We start from the raw sequence: 12,536 nt of genomic DNA on the forward strand, positions 1-12,536 counted from the left end.
GGCACTGCTGGCCCTGCAGGACTACGCCAATGGAAGAAACAGGAGAGAAAGAGACTTCAGGGATGACTGGCTAATATGCCGATTTAGATTGCTTAAAGCTGTGCTTTTGGATCTATGTACTGAATTGGGTACAGTAGAGAGGGCAACGCGCCGGAACAGTGCCATCCCGATCCAAATACAAGTCCTCGCCACTCTGGGGCCAACCGGCTGTTTCCAGAGGGAAATGGCATGCAGCCAAGTGTTTTTTTTATTAATATTATAATCATTTATCACTAAGGCTTGTTTGGATATAGTATATAGTTCTGTTAAATCTAGGTCTGGTATATCGAAGCTGTCCCAGAGTACCATAATGCCTGCCATTTTGGACGGTATTATTAATATAGGTAGTCTATGGATCAGGTTTCCCTACACTGTGCGAGAACAGGCCGAAATTATAATTCAATTTGCAGCAATTCCTGAATGTCTGAGAAGCAGCGGCGGCGCCAGGGAGGGGCTAGGGTGTGCTGTAGCTACCCCTAGGTTTGCCGTAGCACCCCCTTAGCACCCCCAAGAAATTGCTGTGGTTGATTTATAAATTAATAAAAAATCGTTAATATGTAAATAGTATAATTTATATTTGAAAAATGAATAAATACATTAATAAAACAAACGATTATTTTTAGGCTAAAAAACACAGGTGATCGTATTCGGCCAAAGGGTGCAGCACACATTGAACTTTTGACCTTACTTCCGCAGTAACGTATTCACACAGAAGAAGAAGAGCTCAATATTTGGAGACGCTAGGATTAGAGAAGTGAGTCTAACGCTAGCAATGGATAGTTTTTTACTCCCTCAACGTCAAGGTGTGGAGACTTTATCAAAATCTGTAAATGAGACTGAGAGATAGGGTGAACTTGTCACCAAGCGGGACGAAGAAAAGCAGCCGGAGGAAGATGAGCTGACCACTGCCGTGATTGCTGCGGAGGATGCTTAACGTCACCCTGCTATACATGACATTAGACCAGGGGATCGCACAGCCAGGTCACAGTGGGTGAGTCAGCTGATAGGGGTCCATGCAATAACTTTACTCTTATCTCTGTCTCGTAGAAGAGCGTACAGTAAACATGTATTTTACAGAAATGTGAATAAATGGATCACCGAATCTAAAGTTATCGGTATATAATCGGTTTATTTTTAGCCCAGAAAACGTGTTCGCCCTCAGTGGCTTATTTAGATCTATTAAGTCACTACAGATATGACTACAGTATTTTGACCATACGTGCAAACTGTGTGAGGATACATGCGCGTGTGTTTTTATGTGTGTGCTTGGCTATGTGTGGTGTATTTGGCCTGCTGCATTACTCTTCTGAGCCACTGTATGAGAGCTGCAGTAGCCTAATGATTGTTTGAACCCGGCTTGTTGGCTGCTATTTGAAATATGTTTGGTGGGCTAATCAGAGTTCTATGGTGCTGTTGTATCGGCAACTTTAAATCAATCTCTCTCGTTCGCTCGCTTAGTAGGCCTAAACGCCGACGGAGGTGGGTGGGCATCTGCGCGAGTGTGTGTAATGTTAGCCTATTTGTGTCAAGGGAAACTCAAAATTTCAGAGCACCCTCACCGAAACGTTCAGCAACCCCAAAGCACCGGCAAAATAACATCTCTGGCACCGCCACTGCTGAGAAGTTTTTTGCTTTTTCCCCGCCAGTCGTCATAATTTAGCGTAATGAAAGAATAACCGCCAGGGTCATTAACATACTGATCAGCATTCATGCATTGACTATGTATGGTTAAAAATGGGCGTGTACAGGGTGGGATAAGAGGCTGATTCGCGTACGCACACTTGTGGGTAATCTGTGACTTATAAAGGGAACATTGCTTACAGGTGTGCATATGCACGGTTTTATAAATCTGAATTTTTTTGGCGTCCGTACACTTTTAGTAAGGATCCTACGCACAGTTTTATAAATGAGACCCCAGAATAGTAGATAATGAAAATAATCAGTTGGAGTGGCAGCCGTAATTTGATTTTCAATCATGGGGTCAACTTGACACTGCATCACTATTACCGTTCTCATGCATTTGAACTGAAGTGTAATTGATCAGTGAATTGCTGTAGTAGCACAGTTCTTGGCCCCAAATGGCACGTTTGAATACTTTATTACCCATCAGTTCATATGCTGGCCACAAACCACATTTTGAAAAAAATATTTGTCCTTCAGTAACTACAGCTTCATATTAAATCTGCACAAACCAGAGGTCATTTCATTAAATACTAAAGAATGCTGGGCTTTTGCTACACAAGACTGTCATTCCGTGTTCAGTTCAGATATTAATCGAATTTCTAAGCAATTCATTTATGTAGAGATTTTAAAGGAACACGCCGACTTATTGGGAATTTAGCTTATTCACCGTAACCCCCAGAGTTAGACAAGTCGATACATACCCTTCTCATCTCCGTGCGTGCTGTAAGGCTGTCTGACGGCTCCAGCGGCATCAGCCCATAACAGAACAGGCAGGTGACTGGTTCCAGTAATCCTACTGCTCCGAATAAGTGACAAAATAACGCCTACATGTTCCTATTTACATGTTGTGATTTGTAGAGTCACGGGTGTGCAAAAACAACGTAACATGAGACACAGCCATCTTCTAACCGTAAACAAACCAGGAACTATATTCTCAGGTGGAAGAATATAGTACTTGGGTAGTGATATGCTCGCAGCAAGCCTGTCTGAGAATATAGTTCCCGGTTTGTTTACTGTTAGAAGATGGCTGTGTTCTTGTTACGCTTTTTTGCTTTGTACACCTGACTCTACAAATCACAACATGTAAACAGGAACATGTTGGGGTATTCCCTGTCACTTTTGTCACAATTCGGAGCAGTAGGCTAGTTGGAACCAGTTACCTGCAGGATCTGTGCTAGGCTAAGCTAATGCTGGAGCCGTCAGACAGCCTTACAGCACGCACAGAGATCAGAAGGGTATGTATGGACTTGTCTTACTCTGGGGGTTACGGTGAATAAGCTAAATTCCTAATAAGTCGGCGTGTTCCTTTAAGGAAAATATTATTATATATATGAATAAGCGAAGCAGTTTCTGCTACAGCTCAGAGCATTGGTAAACATTGTCCTCTCTTTTTTTTTTTTTTTTGCACAAAGACCCTCAAGTTTTAGTCCTCGTACTAATTGTCTTGCTAACTGCACTGGTGTGTTTCGAAGCTCTCCTTTCCTCCTTCCCCCTTCTCCTCCTCACCTCCTCTGGCCCGCGGCTCGGGCGAATCTCTTCTCTCTATGACTAATGATGTTCTTTCAGTCTCAAGGTTTTAGCAGGATAATTATATTAACCCCTGTCCTCTGGCTGATCCCAGCTCAGCTCATCTTCCCCAGGCATCCTTCCCTCCATGGTCACACCGGAATTAGACACTAATACACACATGGCTATACAGTGTGTGTTATGTGTGTTTTGGTGACTTAGCAAATCAGTTCATCATTTAAATGAGAGGACATGCGGCTAAGACAACGAGAGAAAGTATGTAAAGTAATTGTGTTTGTGTGGAAAATTAGGTGCCTGGGTGAAGATGGGTGAGGGCCTGCGGGTTTGGGTTTGTGTGTGTTGGCGCGCTAATTTATAACAACATGTCTTAACAGGGGTTCAAAAGGGTGTCTCTAAAGTTTGTGTGGCGGGCATATTGTCTCAGAGAGAAGTTTTTCATTCTAATATACGTACACACACACAACAGACAAAGATCCATATCGCCCCTGAGGGTCTGAAGACTCTGTGGGGGACTGCACAACAGGAAGAACCTCCCACCAAACCCCATGTTGTCCCGGATTTTCTGTCTCTTCATCACTTTTTCATTCCTCCCGTTGCCTTCCAAATCCCTTGACTTCTTCTTCCTCGTTCATATCTTAAATAAGAGGATGTATAATAACGCCCCCCCTACCCCCTCCAACTCATGCCCAATTTCCTCTCTCCCCAGGTGTTACTCTTTGCTGTAGTGTTCATTAAAACACATTCAGCAGCAGTAAGGACTCTGCAGGGAGGTTACACTCTAATATCCAGCGCTGTTACACAGTGATCTCAGGACGATCGGAGCTGGCTGGAGCGAGGGCAAACTCTCTTCAGCGGAAGAAGCCTTAAGATGCAGTGACATGGCTGCTTCAGGAAGAACGGCGTCAGCCATTCTGCATCATTCATGCTGCATCATGCTGCATGAATATAACAATGCTGGCGTGCAGAGTCTTAAATTACCACCCGCCAAGTGCCAAATGCCAGCAAAATGTGTCTTGTGTGGATGAATTAATAAGGGTCACCCACCACAGTGGTCAGTCAGTTTTGACAGTGCATCTATTCATAGGTGAAAATAACATTCTGCATATGTTATTTATAGGACACTAGCTTTTTATTAGTGTCATGTCGAGACAAGTAGCGACAACTAGGTGAAATTGCTGATGTGGGGCTTTTACACAGTATTTCACTTATGTCTGCATACTAAGCAGAGGTCCATGAGATTGAAAGCATTGCACATTTATAATACTCTGAGACAGATTTTGACAACTCTAGAAAGTTATCATATCATAGCAATTACTTAAACTTTCGTTGTGACAGTCACAAAGTAAACAGTGGAAATATCTATCAGGAATGTGTGCGCTTGCAAGTATTTGATTGGCCAGCATCTTGCGGGATGATGTCACTGACACTATTGTGGTTTTTGCAGTGAATAAACAGTCTATTTTTACTTACTGATATAATTATTAAAAGGAACTCCCAAACTTAATTCATTTTCAGTATGAGACAGATGAGGAGTACCTAATCTTACAGGAAACCATATCACTGAGCCACTTCTTTAAACAAGGGTTACACCAATTGTTTAAGAGAGTGAGAAAGTTATTTAAAAACTGTGTCTTATCCTCATACACAAGTATCACTGGAAACAGCCGGGGTGATAAAACCCTTTGAAAGCTGCATATTAATTACCCCTGCATTTTGAAAGGCCAGCAAAAACGGTATGTTTTACACAGCTGGCATGTAACCCACACCTGAATTGTTCCAGTATCTCTCTGTCTCTCTCACAAGCGTGCGCACACGCACACAGTCTCTGCTGTGCTCAAGAGAACGGTCCTCTGAGGTCTGGACTGGAGAAGAGGATGTGCCCAGGCTCCATTATTTAGATATTTGGTCCTGTGCATACAGTACATACTTCAGAGAGCAGGTAGCTTAAAGTGGGCCCAACTCTGCCTGCTGCTCTTTACATGACCACAACCAACCAATCAGAGAGAAGCTCTCAGGACTAGGCATGCACGCAATAGTCATTTACTGTATCCTGTGTAAATAATTTACTGGTATGCTTAGTCACACACAATATCTCTCTCTCTCTCTCCATCCATCCCTCTATCTAGCCCATCACAAACATAAAAGACACTTTTGAGAGCAAACTGTGCTAATATAATTAATCATCCCACATACACACCAGGGAAGTCACACATCCCCATACACTGCATAGTAGACAAACACACACACACACACACACACACACACACACATTACAAACACACACAGGGTGTGGATTGCAAAGACAATCAAGGTCATCCCTGCTCTTTGAATTATTTAAGAGGTCTTTTTGCTGGAAAATTTTACTTAAAAGCATCCAGTGACCCTCTGAACTTTGAACATATATAGTTGTAGTGTGTGTGTGTGTGTGTGTGTGTGTGTGTGTGTGTGTGTGTGTGTGTGTGTGTGTGTGTGTGTGTGTGTGTGTGGTGGAGACACCAAACACCCTTTGGCTGCCTTAGATGCTCCAGTAGATAAGTGTTTTCTCCCTCAGATGGATTATGGGATATGCTACAAAAAAAGATAGAATACTGAGAAACTAGAAAGAGATGGAGGGGGAGTGAATGACATGAAAGGCAGAAAATGTATCCAACATCTGTGGTCTTTTGCAGTCAACAACTTTCATTAGATAATGACAGATAATGGGTGGAATGATTAGTTAAAAAAATTCCAACAGTTCTGTTATTAATGAGTGAAAGGGGTTGATAGAAACGTGTAAAAGAACAATTGTTGTTGAGGCGCGATGTAATCCCTGCTTACCACATGATTGCAGGGGAGGTCAGTTATAGATTACCTGTTTAGTGTAGAGGAAGAGAGAAGGAGCACATCTGTGAGAGAGACAAAGGATTGATGGTGGGGGGGGGGGTGTGGAGGTGAGAGGGAACGTTTGTAGAGACTCATGCTGCTCCGCTGCTACGGGAGGCTGCACTCGAGGAAAATCGATCCTCTCCCTTCAGAGAAAGAAAAATTTATGAAGCTAGAACATAAACGCAGTCATGTCCAATTAGCTGCTCTGAATTTACGAGGCAAGGCGAGGGAGGAAGTGGGAGGGGACGTGGTGATAAAGACTTCAGCAGAAGCCAATAAGGCGTGCTGCTGATCAATGATCCCAGCTTCACGCAACACCCACTCCTCGCTCGGTCGCTTCCCGCTGCGCTCAGGAAACTCTGTGTCGGAGGGCTCAGTTTTCTGCAGGCGGCCCTCTACCAAACAGATTTGTATTAATTATTATTTATATAATGTATATTTATGTATATATTATATTATTTATTATTTAGATACTGGGCACAAGATGTCTCCTACTTCACTGTAATGTCCATTATAAGTGTATGTGCACTGAGGGTTTCAAGTTTCCACATCACACTTGTGTAAGTTGCATACTGGACTCCCTTTCAAACTAATTGAGATGTGACAACAACAAAAAAAAAAAGCCTTCTAGAGTCTCTCAACTCTCAACATACATGTAAATCATTCTGCACAGTGAGGGTCAAACATCCAAGTGAAGTAACAATAAGCAAAACAAGTCTTTGAATGGATTCAAAAATTAAATTGAAGAAAGAGGTTTCCAAAGTACAACCTCGAATCTTACAACACGAATTGAAACAAGTCTCTGTCTATCAAAAATCCAATATTATACGCTTCACAAATGTGGGGCTAACTGTAGGGCTATTGTGTTTGTATTATATTGTCATTTCATGTTCATTTCATGTTCATTTCCCTGCTATTTTATTTATCCCCTGCATTTGCACATGTACCTCCATGTCATCAGTCAGGTTGGGTGTTAAGTCTCTCTCTCTAACAAAAGCACCGACTCTCATTGCCCATTACGCTCTCACTCTACTATTACTCTAGCAGGTTGTGTAGCTGGTTGTGTATTTTGTGGTATCAAGGGAGGAGGTTGTTGCGAAAAGCGAGTGGGCCTTCTCAGTGACGGCTGATCGAACACAGAGTAGAAGAGGGAGATCTCCTGCTGGGTCAGAGCCGCATCGATGCGGTCTGTCATCACAGGTTAGAGCACGTCAATGCGGACCCTCCTCCTGCTCCTCCTCAGAGTCTCAGCACTGTAGTCGGGGGGGCAGGCAGACTGTCAGGGCTTTGACACAACTGCCCTTCTCCCTGCTGTACAGACTGCTCAGACCCCCGCATCGTCTATACCCCCCAATTTTCTCTCAAACACATGTCCACAACCCAATTTATCCAGTGCGCTCCTCCGTGAGCACTGGTGCAACGGGCAATAGCAAAAGAGCTAAAGGGGTAAGGCTGCATAGACAGAATGGGAAAGAAAGAAAGAGATGGAGGATACAATGGGAGATCAAAGAGGAAGAGTGAAAGGAAAGACTGGAACAGTCACAGTGGATGGAATTTTGGAGCAAAGGTTTTTTTGTTTTTTTTAATACAGTGGGAGGAGAGTGCAAAACCGAAAATAAGAGAGCATGACTGATAGCTGTGTCCCCGGAGAGAAATAAGAGGGATCGGCGTCGACTACAGTAAAGAGACAGATAAAGCCCCATTAACTGCTGCTTCCAGCTGCTTTCTCAGGCTCCGCCACCACATGACTCCCCCTTGATGTTTGTTTATCTTTCCTATTATTTATTCCTCTAATTGCTGTGTCGTTGCTGTCTAACACCGGCAGTCCTCGCATCATTAAAAACACAGGGCCGACGTGACTTCACAGACACGGACTGAGAGGAGAAAGGACAGAGAAACACAGACAGGTTGACAACTGTATGTCTATTGGATAATTACAGATCATTGGTTAGATGCAAAACATAGTGTGAGCATGCAGATATTTAGATAATGCATTACACATGTAATCCTGTCTCCAAGGAATTATGTTTGTATCCTACTAAATGGTTTCACCTTATATATGTTTTGGAGGAAACACAATTGATGACTTCTGGTACCACACAGACATCCCAGGGAGGTGGTCGGGGTACAAAGATCATCAGAACGGGTTTAGCATGCTGCATGGTTTGGTCTAGGGTTCCATAAACACTTATAAATAAAGACCATGGTTTTGGTTAAATAACAACCATAAAAATGTTAATCATGCAGTAGATGCCACAAGCGAATATTGTTTTGCAAGAGCAGATATTGTAGAAAAACCAAATGGCATACGATGTTCGAGAACGTTCTGCAGTGACCTCCTTCCTCTGCAGACTTTGTGGCTCTATAATAACGTCACCCGACTTTGACTTTGCTCCGGACAAGTCATAATTCTTGAGACTACTGGAGAGCTTTGTCACTTCAACACAAACATAAGTTGTTTTTGCCCATTTGCTGAAACCATTTTTCCTTGGAGGAAGTCTCCAACAGACTGATTAACAGAAGTATTGACCCAGAATTACACCAGCTAATTAAAACACCACCTTGCGTGTGTGATTTCTAATGTAGACTTGAATACATTTGAATCACTTACTTCCTTCTGTTCTTAGACTCCCTTTCTCACCCAGCTTTCTCTTGCCCTTCTTTGTCTTTTCCTCCACTCACCTTCTCTAATTTCATCTCTCCTCCCTCCCTCCCTCTCTCTCTCTAAGTAAATAGACAGGGTTGTGATGGATCCAGCTGTCCCGTCTTAACTTCCTTCAGCTCAGAGCTGCTACTCCCACTTTGATGACTTTGCAGTGAAGGCAGACATCTTGCACATTAACATATGATTGTGCCCATGTATTATTTGTGTGTGGAGGGACCGAAGAAGGGGGATCGGGAGAAATCCCAGTGCAAGCTGTCATCCGAAAGAGAGAGAGCTAAAAAGACACGGCACTTGAAAAGTCGTCAGTGTCACACCATTCATGCGGAAGGAGTGCAAGTCTCGAAGTACTGCTGGTCGTCCTGGGCTGTACTATGTGGCAGGAGTCAGAAAAGCGGGTCAAGGGAATGGAGTGTCCACAAAGTTTCAACCTACACCTTGCTTTAATGATTACGTTAGTTGAGATTTTGTTGATAGTCAGGACGCCAGTAACATTTTATCAAGATAAACTTATAGATCCAGACTCATCTACTCATGCAGGCTTTAACCTTTGTCAACTGTCCAGATAATTGACAAGAGAGAGGCCATGTGCCTAGTAGTCGCACTTCAGTATTGATTTAACACAAGCTTACAGAGCTTCTCTTTAAATCTAGCTGTCACCTCACTCAATCCAGGCATTAGTCACCGTGCCTCTGCTTCTCTGATCTGTTGTCTGTCATCGCAGCTCTCAGACAAATGCATCACAATCACACGAAGCAGAAACGCGCACACACAGACACACCTGTCTCATTTCACACATACACACTCGCTCTCTCTCCATTTTCTCCATGAAAAAGAGATGTTCAATTTCCCTCTTTGCTAAGTGGACAGCTCGTGTCCTTCAGAAAGCATGCAGGAAACAAGGCCTTGTCTAAGGATGGATTCTCCCTGGCACATCCTGTCAGCTCGTCCAGGTGATAAGAGAGAAACGTGGGTAATTTATAGGACTGCAAGCTAAGATGTGATGCCAGACACAACACACCATGATCCACTGTCTCCATTTCTTTTCCTGCAAAGCTTACTGTGTGGTTTTAAGTTTCACTCATCGTTATTCTGAACGCAAAGTTATGTCATGAAACTAGGATCGAGGTTGAGCATAAACCACACCAAAAAAGTCTGATGAGGAAGTGCAGATTATTGCGAGGAAGGAAGATTGAAGCAGTTATCTCACGAGAATACGGGTGCCATTCTTTGAATATTTGATGCAGACGGATAGCTGTTCACTCCAGTGGAACAAACTGGATTGGAGTCCAGTCGCTCATCTGGAAAAGGCTGTAATTTAAAGTCGTAGCTTCCGAATGTCCTTAAGATCCTCATTTCCTCCCCAGCAGAACTTCAACCTCTGGATCAGCCCACCTGCCCTCTGCTGAGGTGGCACTGTGCACATGCGTACACACACACACACACACACACACACACACACACACACAAATTGTAAACATGTGGCTCCCAAATGACAGATTACCAACAATCTTGGACCTACAATATTTTGCATTCATTTAATTTTTTTGTTTGCAGTTTAACATCCCGCTGTATGTTTTTCAATTACAATTATTTAGAAAGAGGAAAAGCAACAGGCAATATTTACATCTATTTTCTGTATGACAGTCACCATCATTACATTAAAACTACATATATATTGGTTGTAATGATCATTAAAAATTAAATCATGTAATAACATTTAGCTAGGGATGCAACTAATTATTATTTTCATGATCAATTAATCAGCTGACAATTCTATTAATTACTCCACAAATAGTTTCTCCTATAAATTGTCAGAAAATGGTGAAAAGTGCCCAATATAAATAATTTATAAGAGCTCAAAGTGACATCTATGAATTTCTTGTTTTGTTTGTCAGAAAATCCTTTCACATTTGAGAAGCTGGTCCCAGAGAATTTTTGGTGTTGTTGCTTGAATAATGATAATGTATGTTAATCGAATGAATTAATAGTTTCTGCTCTACGTTCAGTCAGTCAGGACCTTTGCCTTACTGCAGGACTTTTTACATCTAAAAACAATTTGATTCATGTTTGATGCTTTACTCAGGGTGTAGAAACACTAGCAAAGCTGCTGGTGAAATCAAATGACAGAATCAGATGGACTGCCAACTGTACAAACTGCACTAGCAAACATCAACATAGAAATGGGTGCTGTAGATTTGCCAGAGACTTCTGAGAGAAAACTGAATTTAAGACTGAAAAAATAACACTTAACAACTCTGATAGTTTTCTTTAAATAAATGTATTTTTAGCCAATTAATGTTGATGGCATTGCACATTCATATTTCTAAGTGTGTTTCAACTCTCTGCAACATTTTACTGATGCATGTATAGGTGTATACACCCATAACACCACACACACACGCGCACACACACAGACACACACACACATACACTCACACACACACACACAAAGTGTAAACATGTGGCTCCCAAATGACAGTCTTGGACAAAGAGTTGGTAATAGTGTTTTCTTTGTCAGGTGTACAGTTTCACAGTAATTTACAGTGTCTGCTCAGTAAACAACAAATTACATACAACCTTACATACCTTAATCCTACAATCTTAATCTTGTTTTACATGAATTACTGTAATGCAATTCACCCGCAATGGATTTGTGTTCCGTCTCTGCATCACACCTTTAACACTCAATGCTTTTTTCCCCCTCCTTGGTGTAAAAATCCTACAATATCTAACATCATTAACACTTACAACCAGTGTCTGATTAAAACTTTCACTTTCTGCCTTGTCATCTCACTTCACTTGTGTTTTCTCCTTTCTTTTAAAAGGTGTAAATGTAACCTCCACGCCTCCCAGTGCCTGCTGCAGGATGGGAACCTCCAGTGTCAGTGTGAACACAACACCACTGGCCAGGACTGCCAGCGGTGCAGGAAGGGCTTCAAAGCCAAGTCCTGGAAGGCTGGTTCCTACCTGCCAGCACCCAATGGAACCCCCAACACCTGTACGTACCTAAAACATGTTTATCTACCTACTGTGTTGATCCAACTCATCAATCTGACACAGTTAGATGCAATATTTCTGACTCTTTACATACACCTTAGCTATGGATGTCTGTCAGCTTGCTTTACTGTATAATGCATGGATAAGACTATTCATTCATCTAAGTTACTACAGACAGGGGTTGTGTCCGGGAAGGGTCCAAGACACTGCTGCAGATTTAGGATGATTTATTCTGCATTTAAAAGAAAAGTTATTTAAGATGAGAAGATTGATTTCACTCTCAGGTCTGTATGGTAAATAATAAGCTACAGTGAGCAGCTGATAGCTTAACACAAAGACTGGAAAGAGGAGGAAACAACTAGCCTGCTTCTGTTGAAAAGATAACAAAGGTGACTGGGTTAGCTCAGTGGGTAGAGCAGGCTAGGGCTGGGCGATAGGGAGAAAATCAGATATCACGATATTCTTGACCAAATACCTCGATATCGATATTGCGGCGATATTCTAGGGTTGACAATTGGTGCTTTGACAAAATATCTTCACACTTAGATTTTAGATAAATAATCATCAGTAATGTGGACATAATGTCTACGTGGGGAAAAGGCAAATAATAGAACCGCTAGAACAGTCTGGTAAGTTCATAAAAGTACATCACTTTAGTGTAATGCAGCCTTTAAAACCAGGAAAAGACAACACTTCTGTCATATTACGATATTACGATATCCAAAATCTAAGACGATATCTAGTCTCATATCACGATATC

General features: G+C 42.2%; 1 protein-coding gene across 1 annotated transcript in view; it reads left to right on the top strand.

Annotated features, from left to right (window-relative positions):
• LOC120545253 (netrin-G2) overlaps window positions 1–12,536 on the top strand; it is a 70,600-nt gene that overhangs the window by 24,146 nt on the left and 33,918 nt on the right. Inside the window, 1 exon segment of the mRNA XM_039779441.1 lies at window positions 11,605–11,777. Within this exon segment, the coding sequence (XP_039635375.1) occupies window positions 11,605–11,777 (173 nt within the window).

The sequence above is a fragment of the Perca fluviatilis genome, chromosome 17 (assembly GCF_010015445.1).
Source record: "Perca fluviatilis chromosome 17, GENO_Pfluv_1.0, whole genome shotgun sequence".
In the NCBI taxonomy this organism is placed as follows: Eukaryota; Metazoa; Chordata; class Actinopteri; order Perciformes; family Percidae; genus Perca; species Perca fluviatilis.